Source organism: Lepisosteus oculatus, chromosome 9 (genome assembly GCF_040954835.1).
Source record: "Lepisosteus oculatus isolate fLepOcu1 chromosome 9, fLepOcu1.hap2, whole genome shotgun sequence".
Taxonomy (NCBI): Eukaryota; Metazoa; Chordata; class Actinopteri; order Semionotiformes; family Lepisosteidae; genus Lepisosteus; species Lepisosteus oculatus.
The window spans coordinates 20603609-20625234 of record NC_090704.1 but is presented as its reverse complement, the minus strand read 5'-3'; the positions used below and the strand labels follow the sequence as shown (position 1 = coordinate 20625234).

The 21626-nt window shown below is 35.6% G+C and overlaps 1 protein-coding gene across 3 annotated transcripts in view; it reads left to right on the top strand.

Annotated features, from left to right (window-relative positions):
• The first annotated feature begins 293 nt into the window (after positions 1–293).
• The window catches only part of negr1 (neuronal growth regulator 1), a 514135-nt gene continuing 492802 nt past the window's right edge, over positions 294–21626 (top strand). For all 3 annotated transcript variants that reach the window (XM_006634980.3, XM_015355743.2, XM_015355742.2), the window contains exon 1: positions 294–631. In XM_006634980.3, coding sequence (XP_006635043.1) covers positions 456–631 — 176 coding nt within the window. In that variant the 5' untranslated portion in view covers positions 294–455. The remainder of the gene's footprint in view (positions 632–21626) is intronic.

Genomic DNA, 21626 nt, shown 5'->3' with positions numbered 1-21626 from the left:
AAGAAGTTTGTAGATTACTACTTACTGGCATGCACAGAGTTAACATCTGTTATGATCTCAGCCATGTTGCTTTGTGCATACCATAGGGTTAGGATCATTCCACAATCGATATATTTAATTGCTCTTGTGTTGTTTTGTTGTATCAATACCCTACCAGCTTTAACTGCTCCATCACCAGTTACTGGGACGGGTTGCCTGGGAAACGGCCGCATGGCAACAGGATCAGAGCCTGGGGGTTGTCTGCTGCTCAGGCTGCTCTCATTTTACATCACATTTCCTCACTAGATGGTGTGCAAGCCACTGGAGAATAGACTTCCTCATACAGTGCAGTTCTGACAAAACAAACCTGGAAAACTCTCTGGAACGCCATTTCTTGAGCTTTTCAGGGAGGGAAGAGCTGGAATAAGAGCTTTGTAAAGATTTGCAGACAAACAAGGGAAAGCATTTTAGCAGTAATGGACATAATGATTGTGGTGCAGGATGCATGTTTCTCTGGTCAGTGGTTTACTGCTATAATTCTAAGTCTCTGCTGCTTTCTGCCCTCCTGCTTGCCTGCTGGACAAACTGTGGACTTTCCCTGGATCGGGGTTGAAACTGTGGTTATTAGGCAAGGGGACACTGCTATCTTAAGGTAGGGAAAAAAATATTTAACTGCCTTTTCACTTACAAAAACAAAAACAGACTGTTACACACATCTTTGTCGTAGTGCCTCTTAAAAGGTTAAGATGCTGTTAAAAGTGGCTTCAAGCTAAGCGCTGCTTATAATCTTGTTACACTTATGCATCTTACTTATACCTGGTCAGTACTTTACTTTTGCTTTTAACTAGGTCAGTTAAGAAGCAGTGTGATGTATGATTTTCAATGCATGATGCAATCTTAAGACTTTTGCTATACTTTTTTGTCATTATATTGAGGGTTTGAATTTCATGAGAAAACGGATGCTAATAGAAAGGAAAGAACTACATGAAATACAGATGTGAGTTTTATTTTTACAATCTTTGAATAGATCACTTTCCCCTAGCACTCCTCACAAGTAGTAGTATTTAGGTTTCTTGTTGTTTTTCACAATTATTTTTTAAACCCAGCGTCATTCTTCAGAGTCCTTAAATTTTGTTTTTACTTTGACTATGGATATTATCTATATATATATTGCCTTTGAAATGTAATAAAATTATATTTAAAAAAATTTACGCTATTCTAAATATAGTGATATTCTAAGTATACTTTCTTCAGATATTATATATACAGTATATATACATAATATATTATATATGCCTGGTAGCCACACACAAATAAAGATCAAAAATCAGTTTTGGGTATATATTTATATCATGTTGTTCTTTAATTGCATTTTGGGCATCTTTATGAAAGTAACCTATGTAGATGTTGTTTAGGTAATAATAAAATGTCATAGGCATTAAATAAAAATAAAGAATTAAAAAATTATATTTACAGAAATCAGAATGTTAGTGGTCAAATTTTAAATTAGTATGCTTAGGAAATTAGCTATTTTGTTTTCTTTTGTTAAGTGAAACAATTAATGTGGAATAAAACTAAGATAAAAAATAACTGTTAGATGCAAAACAGAAAAGTGAGAAATAAACGCACACAAACCAAAGCCACATCTCCTTCATTAATCTTAGTATGGGCATGCTCAGAAGGTGACAAATAGACTGTCACAGTTTTATCTCCAAAAATGTCTAATAGAGAAGGAAATGGGTTATTATTTTAACCTAGCTATTTGTGTCCATGTGATGAAAAAATAATTTCTTAAAAGCATGTATTATGCAGTAGTGGTAATTGTAGGTGTATCTTAATGATCTGGGGGAGTTTTAAGATTATACCAAGTAAGATCTGCATTAAATATTATTTTTCAAAGGAGATTAAAACAGTGCCAAGATTTATGGAAATAGGAACTGAACTGCAGAGACTCTGAGATAACTCTTTTAACACATTCATAAATGTGACTCATTAGTGTATTGTGGCTTGAAGCGACTGCTAGAGGGAAAATAGCTGCCTAGAATTCACTACAGGAACTGGTCATTTGGATATGCTGCTACAGTGCCAGATACTAATGAGTGATTCTCAGCATTTTCGAATATTTTAAAAAAATGTAGAATTTTGTTCAGTTTTCAGTCTCAACCTGCTGGTAACTGATAATACCAGTTTTATTGTTATTAATAGTTTATGGGACATTTTGCAATTACCCTAGCAACAGTGATGTGAAGCACCATATCATGTACCATATTGCTTGCATGCCCATAGGCTGTTGTGTCACACAGCCTTATGCTTTAGATGCTATCTGGACATAAATGTAAATCCATAATTTCAGCTTAGGTTGCATTTGATTAGTATTACCCTCTACAAATTGGTCCTCAGTGCTCATTTTGTATTTTGTCATTAGTGAGCACTAACAATTTGATGCAGCAACAAAATATTTAAACTCTCCTTTCTCCTAATGAATTCTCAGAAGCTTGGGTTAGCTCTGCAATCCATCGCAGTTTACAACAGACTTTGCGTGGCTTCTAATAAGAACAGTAGGGCTTTATACATCTCTGGATTATCTCATCACAAAACCTGGAACAGAGATTCAGAGTTTTGTTTACTGAACTATTACCCTTTGTAACTTGCAAATGAAAGGCTTAACTTTCTCAAGAATATATTGTTTTTCTGTTCCTTGGACAGCAGATTTGCTCATTCAAGGGTTACACAAAGCAGAGAACTGTCTTTAAGGATAGTGTGCTGAAAGGAAATTGGGAGACTCAGTAGTACATATGAAAGCCTCTCTGTTAGAAATGACACTATGCTATTAATTTTTTGCCACCAAAACTGATGTCAAAGGGGAGATGTAATGAAAGAAGAAACTTACATTATAGTTTGAAACACAATAGATAATAAATGAAGACCATTACAGTTCCAGAACATAAAATTAAAAACTAGACTTTGTCAGGATACTCAAATTAGCTCCTGATAGGAGTGGTCCAATGCTGCCTTATCATAGATTTTTTTTTTCCCATTATTGTTACTGTTGTTACTGTCTGGTCAGTCTGCCTTTATATGTTCAGTCCCTTTTTAATAAATGGTCAAAATCTGTTTTGAAGTTAGAGCTAAGTTAGTATTTTTGTTCTCCTGAAATTGCATTAATGGGAGCAAAATGGAATTAATTTTTCTTTCATTTTAATAAAAGCTCAATGGAACCTCAGAGGAAATGAAACGGGGTCTGTTTTAGTTATTAACAAACTATCCTGCTTTTTCCAAATCAAAATGTCAAGCAGGTCACTGCTCTAAATTGTCACATTGATTTGTTAAGTGTGACATGGATACAGAACATTACAAGTTCAAATGGAATGGGTACTCCTGGGAGACAGGTAGGAGAGATCTTGATAGCTTGATTTCTCTTTGCACTGAAAGCATGAAATACATTTCTGGCAAAGCTATTTAGAAGTTCTTAGTCCTCTAGGGCTCAATGAGTGAAAAGCATATCATTAGATTCACCAGCTGATAAGAGGCAACTGGTGCATAGACATGTTTTAAGTTTCCTTAAGTTCAGCTTAGTTGAATATAGTAATACAAAGCCCAAGGTAAAAATTGTGCTGGTTGTATTTCACTGCAGGCTACTTTATTTGTTATTTATAGGTGTATATCTCTGGGGAAATGTTTTTAGGAAGGGAGAAACTTTCCTCAGATTAAAAAAAGGTGCTCTCTCTCTCCTTCCTAACAGTCTCCAAAATCAAGAGGTGTATTACAATAAGATATCAGTATTATTTCTATTTAATCTATTTTTATAGATTATATGGGACTTTTCTGGACACTCCACTGAAAGCAAATTGCAGGTAATGGGGACTCCCCTACACCAGTACCGATGTGTGGCACCCACCTAGGTGATGTAACGGCACCCGAAATATACCAGCTCGCTCATCAAACAAAATCAGTGGGAAGGAGAGCAGAGTGTTAAAACCAATTCAGAAATGGGGATTGTTAGGAGGCCATGATTAATTAAGCCCATGGGTAGTAATGTACATGCACATGCATTTTCATTATTTTCTGATGATTGTATAATTTAAAAAATAATGCTTCCTCTATAAACAAAGATAGATTTAAACAGAATTTGTAAAACTGATATTAGAGGTAGTCACGTTTTCTATATGAGATGTATCCTACTACAAAATCCAAAATTGTCATGCATGCTGAAGCACATCTATAAATAATGTTGCAGATGCACTTTTCGTGTAAATATCAGCTCATATTGTACCACATAATGTTCTGCAATGCTCTTGAAAGGATGTGTTGAAATATTCCCTTTGATCAAATCAGTGTTATTGTTTTCTTCTTCATATATGACACACTCTGCTGCAGTGTAGATGACATCAGTGCTGGCACTGAAGCACCATTCTCAACAATAAACTCCAAGATACTTGACAGTAAGAAAATGATGACTAGCAGTTGTTTGCAAACACCAGCTAGTTTCAGAGATTGTTTGACACACATGTTTTATTATTACCTAATAAAAACATCACAGCTCCATTAACTCTCTTCTATCAGAAGAAAATACTAGTTTGGGTGCTAGACCTGCAAGTTAGTGAACAATCCATTCATCCTTGAAGGAATGTGTTAAATTAGTGTATTTGCCTCTAACTTAACCCAAGAGGATACTAATCTGTGTTTCCAGGCGCACATACAATTTTTCACTTTGGGGGAGTCTTGCTGACAGTCCCTAGAGAAGAGATTTAGGATTGATGGTCATGATGACAGAACTCTGACCTTCATTCATTGTTTTTCTCACCTTGTGATTTTGAGACTCATTAGTTTGGCAATATAATATTTAGCAAAAATGTATTTTGTCATCTGCACAAAAACAGTCTCACTTTCCAGTGATACCTTATGAAACTCTCACAAAAATGTATTTAAAAAGTACATCAGCCAAATGTATCTTAGGCCTGTTTAATTAAAATCACATGGAGGCTAAATAGTAGTTATTGGATCTTTTGTGTGTTAAAATGGGAAAGTGTATGTATCCAAGTATTTCAGACTATCTACATTGTAAGATGTTATGCCTGGATTGCTTGGAAGATGGTTGTCAAATGGAAAAGAGTTATTTAATTAACAGAAATCTCTGTTATACAGTATGTACAGTATGTATACTTAGGTATATTCCTGTGTTTGAAGAAGGACAGAGAAATGGATTATGTAGGTAGAAGCAGTTGGCCACATGTTTGTATCATGAAAGGAACTAACCTTTTTTTAAAATTATATCTTATTATATGATTATTGAACAGGGGACAGGAAAGGGAGTATGGATCCTGTGCAGGACTTTGAAGAGAGAGAGAATTCCAATCCAAATTGCAAGGCAAAAATGTAATCCAGGAAACAAGCAAGAAGGTCTGATGACGGTTGAGACAGCAGGACAGCAACAATCCGAAACACAAGACTAAATTGTAAATGAGGGGGCAGGTTAAAAGGTCTGATACCAAGTACATAGTAATAGTAAATAACATGCACTTCGGAGCTTGAGGAGAATCTGCAATAGTGAGCGGGGAAGTGAGGAAAAAGGGGAAGTGAAATAGTGACGGGTGTTGATGATGATTGGTACATTACTTGCGGTGTGAGCGTTTGTTAAACACAGTGCGCGTGGGAATGTGAGATAGGTCAGAGACTCGTGCAGAATGCGTAACAATTATATGAGATGTCTAAAGAAAAAGTATGAATGAATACAGCACCTGATAATACAATAAAGTTGTTATGGATTTCTGTATCTTTTGTAATGTAAGGACAATTGTTTAATTATAATTTCTGGATATCTTTGTTTTGGATATTATGTCCACTCTACAAACTTGAATCCCTTCTAGCATAAAGAATATTTGATATTGCAGTTAAGTGCGGTATGCTTATCATTGGAGTTTTGCACTTTTAAAATGGTATAGGGACATTTCCTGTACTTCTATTATGCTTTAAAACCATGATGGTCCAGGGCAGTAAAGCATGCTGAAACCATAGGAGTCCACAATAAAACCACTTGTAAGTTCGTTTTTCTTTTGCTGTAAACACATTCTAGACCTGTATGAATTACATTTTTTGTAATAATATGATGGTACATGATAAATCAAAAGCTTCAAAATATTCTGAAACAGCCCTTACATCCCAGTCCTGTAAATTATTTTCCCTGCCTCTGTAAATCTAACGTGAAACATCTTTCACCCCCCCCACCGCATTTCCTGTTTTTGGAACTGATAATTGACCTTAGGGAATCATCCTAAGGTCCAATCCTCTGGCCTTCAATGGCTCTTGGCAGCTGTCGTAATACTCACATCCTTAGATGAGAGCCTGCTTTCACTGTGAAAGAGGAGATCCTGGGCCAGGCCTTATTCTATCGGTTTTAACAAGATACTCTGTAACAGTACAGTCACAGTACCACTACTGAAAAATATCTTTATTTAAACAATTTAATCTCAAGGTAATTTAGGAATTACTTAATTTTAATTATTTTTTTTTGTGGCCAGGTTTGCATGTTTTGTTTCCAAGTGTCTTTTCAAGAAAGCTGGTTTCATATTTTCATTTGAAAGCTGCTCCTAACAAATCATACATTTAGGCAGAGGTTTAACCTTGTCACTGTAAGTGCAGGTGAATCCAAATTTTAAATACTCCTCGCTGTACTTATGGAGCTTTTCCTGCTTTGGTGCTTTTGGCTGACTTGGGCCTTCTTCTGGTGATTTTCTTTTATGAACCACGAATCTGTTCATTTTGATACGCTAATCATGTATGATTAAGACGCACTAACAACGTATGATCACATGACATTCAACAATTAGGCAAATTCTAACAGCTAATTCTGTTGTTGGTTTTTACATATAAAGTCACGGTAAAGTGTTACATTTGATTGTTTTAATGTAATATATTTTACTTTCAAAAATATATATATATTTTTAAAACTGAATTTAATTTGACATGTTTCCATCACAATCTCACTAACCCCCTGCAGTACCGTCACGAACCCCTAGGGGTTTGCGAACCCCCATTTGAGAACCCCTGGTGTAGGGTATGACAGTGCCGTTCTCAATTGGCCTTCTTAAGTCTTCTGAATCCTCTTACATATAGTAGTACAGTAGTACAGTAGTAATAACAAGGGGAAAAATGTTCATCCATCAGAATTTTACATTTGATTCATTATTCATTAAAATTCAATTGCATTAAACACTACAAAAACAAAAAAGTACAAAACTACAAAAAAAAAGTCTGGTGTATCTCAAGTCATATACTTGTAGAATTCTTTATTTGTTTTACTTGTGAAAGTGTGTATTTCTTACAGGTATTACAACTTGGAAATTGCATAATCTTACATTTTCAAAGTAAATTAGTTGTTTTTTCCACCTAACATATTTTCTGTGATGATAAACTGTCCCTGTAAAATGAATTTATGAAAGTGCAGAAGTGGCATAGTGGTGAAGTGGTTAGCATTGGTGCCTTGCAGCTCTAGAGCCCTGGGTTCAATGTTCCGGACCTGGAGTGCTATCTGCATAGAGTTTGTATGTTCTCCTTATCTATGCATACATTTCCTTGGGGTTTTGATTTGGTTTTGGTTTCCTCCCCAGTCCAGAAACATATTGGAATGTTGATTGGATTCTGAGAAAATTGACCCTGGTGTTAGTGTGTGCGTGTCAGTGTGTGGCCTGAGACGGACCAGTGTCCCATTCAGGGTTTACCTGCCTTACACCCATTGCTTGCCAGGTTAGGTTGTGGCTACCCTGTGACCCTGAATTGGATGGATGAATGAAAGTGCAGAGAAGAAGCAAGTTAACATTGTATGGTGTCTTCTACTATGCACTGCAAAATAATAGATTCTTGACAGCGCACAGGTGCAAGTGCAATTACAATTACATAGGTTTTCTTGAACTAAACATACAGTATGAACAATTCAATGTGACATGAAATTAGAAGGTGTGGGTGCTGGATGATGAAATTAAAAGCATACTGTAGCTCAGAATGTAAACTACATAGAAAAACAGGGATTTACTGAACTTTGAATTTTTTATCCTCAGCTACTGTACATCCCAGTGTGCTTTAACGGAGTTAAAATTTGGTCTAAACTATATTAGCATAGTCATAACATTAAATAATAAATATTATATAGAAAGGCACATAGTCCATATACAACAACAGCCAAATTACCAATATAAAAGTAATTCTCATTATTCCAAAGTGTCCACTACCCATTTACTGGCTAAGAAAAATACCAGTATGAGGTAGTAAGTGGTGGCTTTGAGATAAAGGCATCTATTTTAGAAAAACAGGTTAAAATGAGACACATTAATTAATTGGATATATGTGCCATGCAGAGGAACTGTTATTCTACATGAGGGAAAGGAACGATGAGGATAGGCTTTGAGTGGAACTGGCTACTCCCCTCACAGCTGGGAAGATTTATAAGATGGCTTCAGGTCTGTAGAACTAAGAGAGTGAGAGGAATAGTGAAATTACAATAGCTAAATCTAGGTAACGCAAGTCTGGAGTACTCCTGTTCTATACTACCAGCAGACAGGTGTGTAGCATAGGAGAGTGTCAGTGAAAGAGAGGTCAACAGACTGGCTGCTGCTGTGTCAGGAGCACAAGAAGATAAATTGTAATGGAGACTGAGAACCATGTCCCTGGCCAAATGGGATCAACCAGAGCAGAAAGGAATGAAAGGACTGAAGGGCTGTTTGTGCTCAAAGGAAGTGAACAGATCAGTGGAAGAAGAACAATTGTGCGAAAGCATGAATTTTGTTGAATACTCCGGTGCCTGTTGTGTGTTAATAACCAAAGAAGATCAAGAAGACCAATAAGGCTGTGAGATGGATTACTTAAATAATGGGAAACATGTTTCCAGGACTGTGGTTGCTGTGACTTATGTACTGACTTTGTCACAACCAGTTTTACAAAATATGTGAACATTTATGTATTCCACAAATGATAAAAGCAGCATAAACTACAACACCATATACTCATACCTTCTTCTATGTGTACATGGGTCCATGGATGAATAAAGATCACATTAAGGTACAGTCCCACTGCCAAATGCTGACTCATAGTCCATGATGCTATGTAGTCCTAAAGACTCTGACACACCAGATGCGATTTTATAAGGAGCCATAATAAATTCATATCAATATGAATTACCTAGGGCAGGTCAATTCCTGGGGTGCTATCTGTGTGAGTTTATATGTTCACCCCATGTTCATATAGTTTTCCTCCAGATGTTCTGCTTTCACCTGTCCACAGTACAAAGACATACTGGTGGGTTTATTGGCTTCTGAAAAATTGGCCTTGGTACAAGTATGTATTTGTGTCTGTGTGTGCCCTGGGAGATGGACTGGTATCCCTTCCAGGGTGCATTTTGCTTGGTGCCTGCTGCTTGCTGGAATAGACTCTGGCTCCCTCTGCAACTCTGTATAAGATAAAGCGGTGATAAAATGTATACATAAATTTGCTGTACACAACAAGTGCTACATGGACATGATGCAAAAAAGAAAATGACAGGCCCCTTAAATTGTGTAACTTTATGCACATAAAAATAGCTAACAGTTTGTGTGATCTGAAAGTGTATATTGCATCCAACTGTACTGTTATACTCCTATTCTAATCAACAACCAATATGTAGCACTTTATAGTGCTGATTCCAATGCAAGTGTGGACGTCTTCAGCATTTAACAAAAGGATGCTTCCAGGATATTCCCCTTCTATTTAGCTTTCTCAACTGTGGCTATTATAGGAATATAAGCTCTGAAGGCAGCACAAAAATGAAGGACTTACTTTACAAAGTGTTGTGGATGACTTTTTCAAATCTGTTTGGTTCTACAACAAACTCCTTTAAATAAAATAGCCTAAGGCAAGAAACACAAGACAGAAGCTGTGTGCTGTGTAAAAGTAATGTACTGTGTACTTTTTATCTTATAGAAATCTTTATAGAAATGAAAGCTTTCACACTATTATATACGACAAAACTACATGTACATACTCAGCCTTTGAAATGGTTTCTTAAAAATAAGTCTTTCATGTATATAATGACATAGAGAAGATATTGTCTGATTGCTCAGTCATCTAGCGATTATGCAAAAAATGTGTAAAAATAGAACTCAGTTCCATGTTTTTCCATCTCTGCAACGTGGCAACAGCATTGCCCTAACATTGCCTCTCGCTTCACCTTCAGTTTAAAGACTATTGATGAAACTGTGGGTTATATTACTTTTATGGAATTGTTACAGATACTCTCTCTTCTTTGTTGTTTCTGGTGTCTACAGTATGGGCCTAAAACTATAATACAGATCTATGTGGAGTTTTACAGGTTCAGATTAAATCTTGATCTCCTTGTAAGGTTAGTTTCTTAAGGTAAAACTAAGAAGAGGTCATGATTCGAAAGGTGATCCCCTGTACAGGCAGCATGGTGTGGTAACAGGCCAAGGACACAGGCAAGTGTTGTGCAGGCAAACAGTCCAGATCCTTGGTCAATAACAAGGCATGGTTTAAAGCTAGGGAGACACAGAAGCGCAGCACAGCGAATTTCACAATCATAGCTGAGACAAGTAGGCAAGGTTCATAGGAAAATAATACACAGTATCATGGCACAAAAGAGACAAATCCAGAGATGTGGCGAGGACAAACTTGGTTTAAGCATCCAGGGAGAATCACAAGCAAGAACACAGGAATTTGGAAGCAAAGCTAGGGTCAGAGCTAAACTATATCAGAGCGCCAACCATTGTCAGAGCAGATCTTAAGTATCCTGAACTACCTGAACTACCTGAACTACCCACAGATGGTACAAGTCTCTTGCCTAATCGCATATCCATGGTAACCAGCACTGACTGACAGGTGAGTAGAGGCATGGCTGGCTGCCATGGCAATGCTACCTCACGCTGTAGTGCTCCAGTGGGAGAGAGCATGACACACCTATTGAATTTTATAAAACTGAACATGGTTTCCTGCATTCAATGCTTTTACCTTTAAAATTAACTTCAAAGCTTAAACTCAGAGAGTCCATTAAGGGGAATGTAATTATTTAAAATTGAGATGCATCAGTTGAGACAAATCTCTAAATTAAGATTTGATCCTGTGATAAGTGATAAAACATATTTTAACTTCCGTGCTAGAGTTCTATCTATTTTCTGTTCCCTCTCATCTCTGTCACCTTTCTCTTCAGCCTCAACTTCTCACACAGCAACAGTTATTGTGGTCTTTAACAGTCAATTTATAATGCAGGTTTTCATTTTTATTAGAGTAAATTGGTGCAGTGTTGATTTTTCTCCTCTTTACTGACATCCATGTTTGTAGTTCTCTTTCTGGTTTGTTTTAACTTTCTTTTTTGTCTCTTCTCTTGTCTAGCTCTCTCTCTTCTATGCTTGCTTCTTGATTTATATAATCTGAAACACAGTACACACATGTATTGGAGGTCATAGTGCATAGTGCTGACATGTTCTACAAAAACAGTGACATACTTCCCCTCTATGAAGCAACCTCCCATGGCATCACTATAAATGATATATATATATACTGCCCTACAAAATTATTAGAAAAGACTGTCATTCATTCCACTTCCAGCTGTGATTACAGCAGCAACATGACTTGAGCTGAGGCTAAATTCGCGTATTTGGCAGCCTTCAGAAATCTACTAAACACATAAGCACCAATAATCAAACCTTTCTGTACAACATGATGCATGATCTACATATTACATATACAGTATACAGTAACTTGTGGAGTCCTATCTAGAAAACCACTGCCACACTACTGCTTATGCATGAAGATTAAGTTATTTAAGAAGATGTGTCTTATTTAACATATGTAATTAGTAAGGAAAACCATGACTATCTTTGATTTTCTTTTTTTGATTTTTCAAATAGTTCCACATGGAAAAGTATGCATAATTCATGTGTTTTCTTAGCAATTAATAGTGATGTGTTGTGCACATTCTGGATATATTAAGTGTCAGTGCTTTAGATGCCTTTCTAAATTATTCTGTATAATAAAACTGAAATTGTCATATGTTTGCTCTTTGTGAAATGGATTTTAGAATTCTTCAAAAGCATATGATGCTGTCCTTGATTCAATGTTTGTGATGTAATTCCTAGAGTTGCTGAAACAATATATTTCTATGTTGTTTAGTCTTATGGCAAGGCTATTTTATTAAATGCAAGTTATTAATTGTAGTAGAACTCCACATCAGATTAATCAGATAGAACCTTTGATCTGTTTTTAACATTTATTATACAATGTTTAATGTAGAAAAATATTATTTGAAGAAAAGAACTGTGTATTGTTTTCACGTTACATTGACTTGCATTACTTACTGTACTGTATATTAGCTTATACTGTATATGCTTGCTGTCTCGGCAGAAAATTAAGACTTTATACAGATAATACCTTTTCCCCCTACATATACAGGTGCTTAAAAGTGCCAAATAAGTCACTCAAGTCACATATAAAATTAATTTACAATTCACCTTAACAATTACACAGGTTTACATAACAGAATCAGTACACTGCCTGAAGGAATTCTGAAGTATGTGTTATATAAACTCTGTATGTAGGATATTGGGGCTTGGTTTTCATCCCCATCTGTGTTTTAAGAGAAGCTGTTTACTTTTATTACATCTAGCTATGACATTCCCTGTACACTTCATTTGCCTAAAGGCTTTCAGTTTTGCAAAGAATGCAGTTTTTATTGTGTCACCTTTTTTTCCTTTGAGAACTAAATCACTGATGTACTCCCCACTAATCTTAAAACAAAACATTGAAATTACAAGAGATGAGATATATTTGCATAAAATAAATTCCTGGCAAATCCTTAGCCATCCTTAGATACATTCCCTTTAGTTGTAAAACTTTGTTTAAAGGTGTCCACAAATTTTAGAATGAAAGAGAGCAATGGAGACAGAGAGATGTTATGTACAGTATGTCTTTGGTGACTTGCCGTACCTAGGATTAAAAGGACTGTGGGAAAGCTTAAAGGAAAGTTCAGGATACATTGTTTGGTGCACATGTTGTTTTACAAAATAAAAGAACCTGTGTTTTGCACTCATCTCACTCAATTATTTTGATTAAATAAACAAGATTTGCCAGAAAAACAAAAAACACATCCTAACATTAAGATATGAAATGTAGAGCAAAATAAGATTTTCGTTTTTATTTTGAATTGTCTTTTTTTTACAACGGCTGTGGTTCACGTTACTTTATCTATGTCACACCAAGGCCTTTGTGATAACCTTTTCTTTCTCTTTTATCTTTGGAATCTCTTAACTAAAGGTTTACAACACTAAGAGTGATTTAAAAAGTGCTTTTCTCTTATTGGTGAGATATAGATTTCAGGTTTATATCAGTGTTGGCTGGAATGAGCTCAGTGTTATCTGCCTTGCCATATGGTGGTATTCTTTAGATCTGTGTCTTCTCTATTATATAAAGGGCGAGTCAAGTCCCTCATTGTGGGCTTTTCCATACAAGCTGCTATTACACATTTTACACATCCTTGAATGAAATGGCATTTTAATGGTACAATGAGATAGACAAAGATTTTTGGATAATTTATTTCAGTTATCACCTTTTTTTCAATTTCAAGGAGAACACATATCAGCTGGAATAAACAAGATACAAATTAAACATACTGTACCATGTATAATTGCACAATCTTTCTTAAACTGTGCCTTCATTATAATAAACTACACATGAAGCAGTAGACTTGTACTATGCAAGAACATCTGGACTTTTTTACACAATGCATATGTTTTTAAAAATTTTATTCTAGTTTACTGGTTAAAAAAATCTTTGGGGATAAAGTAGGTTTAAGTACATATTTTATGCATTCATGCATAGATTATTATTTTTTACTACATTTGCTTGATTTAACATTTTACTTATGGGTAAATGAATGATTTCTTAAAGCAATTAACATTTTGTTTTAACCTAGAACAGACATAATGTAAACATGAAAAATGTGACATGTATTGGAAGATGCAGAAAGTTGTTTAAATAAATTATTTGTCACGATAGTTCCCCCTCCTTAAGGGTGCTCCAGCCCTTTCATTAAGACTTTATTCTGTGCACCTGCTCCCTATCCCCAGCCCACCTTAAAAGCCAGGCGCTGACGCTCATCCGGGCTCTGCATCTGATTCCCATATCATGCGAGTCCGGGACCTGGAAGCGCCTGGTCCTGTTAAGGTTTTAATCTCTGTTCCCGTTCCTGTTCCCCGTCCGCCGGTTCCGACCCGGCCTTCGTGGTTTTTTAATTCTTGCTCTGATGGATCTCCTGGTTTTGGACTTACTCTTGCGTTTTGGATTTTCCCTAAGGACTACTCTTGGATTGTTCGCCTCGGCCACACCTCCCCCGTGCACCAGCGCACCTTGGACACGCCCCCCTGTCTTCAGCCCAGTTTTCCTGCATGACGTTTCCCTAGTGTTTCCCCCACTCCGTCGGACTGTGTCGTCCGCATAGGGTCCGGAAAGAACTGTTCGTTACATTATTAAATAAGTGAAAATGCTTACAAAAATAAATGAATTAGTAAGCTCTACAAATGATCAAAGATCTCTCCAAATTAAGCAATTTTCTGGATGCTTTTATGAAATTCTGCCACGATCTGGGAGACCACGAGTCATGACATTTCTTCAAGATTAATTGATCATTCAACTCCTATGATCTGGGCAGGAGTATCAAGCTTCTACAGAGCTACTGTTGTAGTGACCAGTAACCTGACTACATGGAATTACATTTGATAAGTTACTGCAATCTCGTCGCTTTTCTGTTGGCACTTCCAAACATGACAACATTTCTGCAAGGCACTGTCTCATACTGATCATGTAACAATATCTTTCCTCCAGCATGAAAATGTAATAGTTATGCCCTACTGACCACAACTGAGCTCCATTGAGCATTTCTAGGATGAACTTCTATTCAAGCTTCTGATGTTCACTGTAGACACTCCAATGATCAGCCTGTTGATGACATATGTTAATTAGCATAATGAATTTACCCAGGTTATGACTGTATAATAAAGCGTGTCTTCAAAAAATGTTATTCTGTTAGGAACATTGTGAAATTGTGGCACTAAAAAGGTTAGAACTGTATATTACACAGTATATTGAGCTAACTGGATCTACTGTATATTAATTTTATACTTTGTCAGCTTGTGGCAAGAATAGGTTAGTATGATGAGCTCCTGGAGATAAAAGTCATAAGGATGGAACAATTTCAAGCCTACCAATTATCATGACGGACTAGTTTTTTTTTTTTCAACAATGGAGTGATTTCTTTGAGATGGGGCAATTAGTTCCATGTTTTGTTTTTGGGTTCTTGCCTAAACAGGGGATCCTATCACTGAAAAAAAAGACAATTCCCTTACAACCAATTTAAAATATGTTTTCAGATTATATTACAATTCCCTTTCCTTTTTTCTGTTACTGTATATACGGATGTTTTTCACACTACAAGTCACCCAGTTCAAGAATCCTTGTAGTTCTCTGTACAGTGACTGCAAAAAAGTGACTGCAAAGATGTAAAACAATGTACTTGCATTTTAAACACTACGTAAAACTACAATAATATAAGTCTTTGAGAGATTCTTATATGTTTAGCAAAACTGATTATTGGTGTGCCTTATGATCCATGTATGTTTTCTATGGTTTGATGTTTTATGCCTTCCTTTTTAAAAACGCAATTTGGAACAGCTTACAAACATTATAAGGCATTTCTTTTTTGTGTTATTATTACCCTGCATACAAGTACTTTCAACTATTGGCTTACCTTTATGTAGAGTACATAGAAGTATTCACCACCTTCCAATTATATTCCATTTTTAAATGCATTTTATTAAATTAATTATTATATTTAAAATGCCACTTCTCAAACCAAACATTTTCAAAAGACGTAATACCCTTTTGTTTTGTTTGTTGTCTATTTTGTGATTAAATTTTTTCTGACAACTGCAAAACGAATGCTATTTAGAAGTTATAAAGAACCCTAATTAAGAAGTGCTTGTAAGTGAGCATAGGATATCATTAGCATCTTCAGTGGATGTCAAAATTAGAGCTGAATCCTGCATCATCCTGAAACTTTATTATGATTCAGAGATGCTTGATGGCTTAGTGGAATGATACATGGATAAATAAAATGGGTATTGACACTGATTCAAACAAATTTGGTTTGTGGTCCAAAGAAAGCGTAAAATTAAAATGTATTACATGTTAGAATAGGAAACAAACATTTCAATTTAATGCACCTTACAAAGTCTTATGAGAATTAGCTATGGTGTGCAAGGACATGCATGATGAACAGCTTGTGAAGAAAAGGGTGACAGGTGCTAATTAATAAGCACCCTTGTTATCCTTAAGTTATTGACTTCTTGCCCATCAATTAAAATTCCAAGGCCAATCACCTGTATATATACAGTAGATTCCTTTCTTGAAGATGTTTTCAAAAAATGCATTTCCATGTAGTCATGTATAGTTTTCTATGCACATTCCCAAGCTATCCTATAATGTTTAAAGGAAAGAAAATGATTTAAGTTTACTAATGATATAAAAGAAGTTAAATCTAGGTGATAAATATTGCCATCTACTTACAGTATAACAGACAATACAGAAAAAAACATACAATATACAGAAGGTATATTTTGGAAAGAAAGGCAAACCTTAAGCCATGTTTTTAAAAGATTCTTTTGAGAAAAATATAATGAGTAATAAACCTCCTTGCCCTAAATGATATTAGGTAGATCAATTAATTGTATGTATACAATATAAATGCATGTTGGTTTTTGACATGTTGCTATATGTAATATACAAATGAGGCAAACCTTTATTTTTAGCTATTACTGAGCTATGTTGCAAAGTTTTTGCACGATTGAGGGAATTTAGATAATGAGAAAGGAATTTAATAATTTCTTGCATACTGTATGCTGTATTTCAAAATGCCTTACATACAGAAATCCCATTTCATCTCCCACCTCATATACCCATGTGATATAGTTAAGTAGTTGTAGTAGGAAGAGAACAGAAATTGTGTTTGGTTTAGCATGAATGACTTTAACCACACAATGTTCTATGCATGTCACACAGAGAAAGATTTGTCTGTATTTTCTTTTTTCACAGAAATTTACTTCTCTCGTCAAAATCAACATTCTCCCTTAACTCAATAAGTCAAAGGCACAATAAAATGCTACAGCTAAATTTCTAAATTCATACATAATACTTGTCTCAGCTTGTAGCTATGAGCCCTTCAACCACACACAGGGGAAAATGTGGAAGTGTAGGCAGACTTGTCTGATATATCTCACTTTTAGTCCACTCATCTTTTAACACATCTCAAACAAAACAAATTCTTACAGGAGGTCCATTGCCAAATGGAGAAGAGACGTGTCCTACACCAATAGCAACACAAGCCACCAAGTGCCTGGGTGGTTGCAGGGGACCTGTGACACTGAGAGATCTCTACCTGACTAAATCCACTTGACCATTGGCAGTGTTCAGCAAATTGTGCACCACTACCAAAGCATCAGCTAGTGACATGACCCAGGTCACTAGGTTGAACTCATAACAAAGCTTAACCTAAACTTTACTGGTTGAGACATATAATGATTTCATCAAGATTCAGCTGCTCTACATCTATGATTTTTTTGGAGTGGTGATGTTGATTCACTTACAGTATGTGATTTGTGTAAGCATATATATGTATTTATATTAATAGGAACAAGTAATAATGTTCCTTTGCAGCCTACGCATGCTGACTCAGCTACCCACCTGTGTATTAATAGTATTTATTGTTAACATTTCAAATTTGTTACAGCTCATAACTTTTTTTTCTGTTATTTACTTGGATGTTTTGATCATAAAAAGTGGTTGTCATCTTACATCTGGCAACTTGTTGTTAACTTGAAGTCAGAGGGTGAATTAGTGTTTAGAACTCTGGACCCATAACTAAAAGGTTGTGTAATGCATTGCTTGAGCAAGGTACTTCACTGACATAGCTTCAGTAAAATGCTTTGCATTATAAATGGGTACAAAGGTAGGTTACTTTAGATAAACATGTCAGCCATATTAATTAATAATAATATCTATGTATTAAACCCCACTGATAGAAACACTTTATTGAGAGCTAATAGTATTGTTCCTGTGCCATTAAAACAGGATTTCCCCATTAGTCAATTAATGTAGATTCAGAGGAATTATACTACTTTAATTGACTTGAGGAAAATGCACTTGAGATGATGATAAGGTTTAAAAAAATGAGGTTATCTTGACAATTGGATTCGTTCTGCTTATGTAAGAGCACAGGATAGTAATGAAGAGCATCTACTGGGACATGGCACTGTTGATAAATCTGCTGGATTTACTTGTAATTTTAATTCAACTTATAATCACAAAATGAAAAAAAAAAACATTGGTACTGGCTTTTTAAGAAAAAATTACTTTTATAAAAATGTACTAGTATTTCCTTTCTAGAGAGGACATAATGTAAAGGATTTATTCATTTCATGTGACATAGATGTAAAAATTAATTATCTTGACAATTGTCAACGGGTAATACTTATGTATTTTAACTGTATACATTATAGAAATAATCGTTATAGATGGTGACCCCTAAATGCAGGAGCTGCTTTTGCTTTGTAGCTGACTATGCTACCTGACAATTTTAAAGAGTGCTAGGACCCCTTTACCCCTGCATAAGGTTCTTTTTATCTCCCAGAACCACCAGTTATCCTATATACTGTAATATTCAATTTTATTATAGTATTTCAATCTTCCCATCACACATATGTAACCACATAACATAGCAATTCCTATGTCTGCCCACCAAATATACAGAACACATGACACAGCTTATCTACAAGAGACACACACTACAGAATATATGAAAAACCTCATGGACCAAAACCAAATGTCTCAAAAGAGCAGTCCACCAGCTCTGTTTTCAAGCAACAGCTCTGGTTGGTGACCTGGCGTGACTTCTTATGCCACAGTTAAAAAAACTTTGTAGTTTTAGGCATTCTTCCCAGTCTTGTCTGTGCCAAACAACATGGTGCCTGGTGCTTCTCACCCTACCCTGTCTATTAAAGAGTTTGGTTTTGGGTAGTTGGAGGAGGCAGACAATGCTGGTGCCTCCTCCTCTGATGTCTTTAGAGTCCCTGGTGTCTTAGTCCTCTCCTGGGTCCCTGCATTTCTCCTTTTCTAGCTTCTTCTGTGTCTGTGTGCTGTCTCGGTGGGATTTTTGTAGCCCACTAACCATGGCTTATGGCTTGTTCTTTGGGGAGTGGAAGTGTCCCAGGTCTAATAAGAGACTATGCATTCACAACCTCTTCCAGGACCTCTTTGCAGTCATAAGCACAGTTAAACCTATCTCACAATCCCACCTCTGAACCTCTGAACTGTCACCTCTGAACTGTGAGGTAGTTAAGTGTGTGTGCAAAGACTCTTGATCAATGGGAAGCTTAAGAACATGGAAAGACAAATGCACCAACTTATGGAGACACTGGCATTCAATGCCCACTTAACATCAACACAGCCTATGCTCATTTTTTTCACTCTGCGACATCATAAACATACCAGTATGTTTTTTTTTAATTAAGAATGGAATTACTTTTCCATAATTAGGTGATACATCTCTTGACATTAAATCATGGTTTAGAATTGAGTGATAAATCTAAAAATAAAATGAAAAACTCGGAGAGGTGAAAACTATAAAAAAATATCTTAAGCTGCCTAGCTCAGTCATTCTTTGTCTAGGTTAACATTTATTGTGATTGAGTCAATATTTTTTTTTTCTTTGGATAGGTGAGTTTAGAGGTTTGTGTGAATTTACATTGTATTTGTGTGAAATTAGAAAATGTAATATACAATAAACTAATTATTATTGTATTCTTTAGAAGTAAGATAGCTCCAGGTAACCAGGTAACCAGTTTATAAAACAATCAAACAAATTAGATTGTTAAATCTTTAATACATTATTTTCACTTGTGGAAATAATCCTCGATGATGATGATGAATACTAAAATGGCATTTCTGTTTGAATAAATGAGGAGTATACTAAATAATTTGAATTTAGTCAGGCTCTGTTAGTCAACTATATATTCAAATGGAAGAATAAGATCTGGCAGAACATCACATACAGTATGATGAGAAAACCAAAAAAAGCTCTTGTAAAATACTGCCTGAAGGAAAAAAAATGATGGCAGTTTTATTAGTTGGAAAACATACAACACATTAGTAGTGCCATCTGAAACCACAGCAGCTAGATATCTCTGCACTGATAAGACATCAATTCCCTTTAAAGTAGTGAGTCAATTAATTAAATAGAAAACTAAGCAAAAATAATCCATACTATATGGTTTGCATTTTAGGGATTTACTAGTTTTATGTTTTGGCTAGTGACTGATCTGTAGGAAGTAAGATAATATTTTAAAATTTGAGAGTTTGTTAAATACACAGTGTTGTGCACGAACTTCATAACAGAGTGAAATACAATGTTATTTCTTTTGTATGAATCTTATTTTTTGTATTGTACATTTCACAACATGTAATGGTAATCAGAAAAGAATGTTCCTTAATCACATTTAGTAATTTAGTTTATTGAATGTAGATTGCTGACTGGATATTTAACTGAGAAAATATTATTCTAGTGGCACAATTCTGTAGTAATGCACACATTCAAAACAATGCATGTAAAGCAAAAGCAGTGTGATAAACCTGAAGCACAACCATGTCACTTTGATTGCATTATGTCATTAGCATATCACACACTTACCATGAAATATGGTATAGATGCTATAAATTCTGAGTTATAAAGGGCTGATATTTTAATGACACTTATGAGCCCTAATCCAGGTTCATTCCTTGAGTATATATTGGTACAGCTTTAGATTACTACAAAGTGTCTCTTAGAGTTTAGGTGAAGTTTGTGACACTTGGCACTTCTAGCTTTTAAAGCAGAGAGGATGTTCACTGAGTTGTACCTTAGGGGTCCTAAAAAGAAATTTAAAATTTACCTTGGTATACCTACGTAGGTTGTGTATTAATAATTAGCAGTACAGAAACACAACGTATAAGAACACATTAGGAACACAGAGGAAGGATAGGGGAAAACAAAAACAAGAGGGAGACAAGAGAGGAGTCCGGAGGACTTGAAATCTGTGCCAGGTGAGACTCCTTAGTTCATGATTATCCAAACAAAACCTGATGGGAGCTAAGTATTTGAACCTTGCTAGAGAGAGTTTGCTATTCTATGGTTTTGGGAACTTGGGTTCCCTGGTGAAAAGATACAGTACCTCTGTTAGAGACGTCTTTCCTGGTTAGGGTCATTTTTACAATAGGGAGATAGTCTCTCATTTATTTTGTGGTATCCTGGGTGCAGAGATTGAAATTTAAATGCAGGTTGTATTGCTTTTATTTAGAAGGTAGCTTATCTCTTACTAGGCTTCTGTAGGCATTATTTAATGGTTTCATACTGAGTCTGTTTTTTTTTTCTGGGTGATTAGGATGTTAGGCCTCTGAAACGCCTTGTTTATACATTTTGTAAATAGTGTAACTTGTGTGTTGTATATTTCATTGTGTGTAGCGTAGTGTTTGTATTGTCATCATTAATAAACATTTGTTTAAGCACGTGTGCCTGGATTATTACTCTT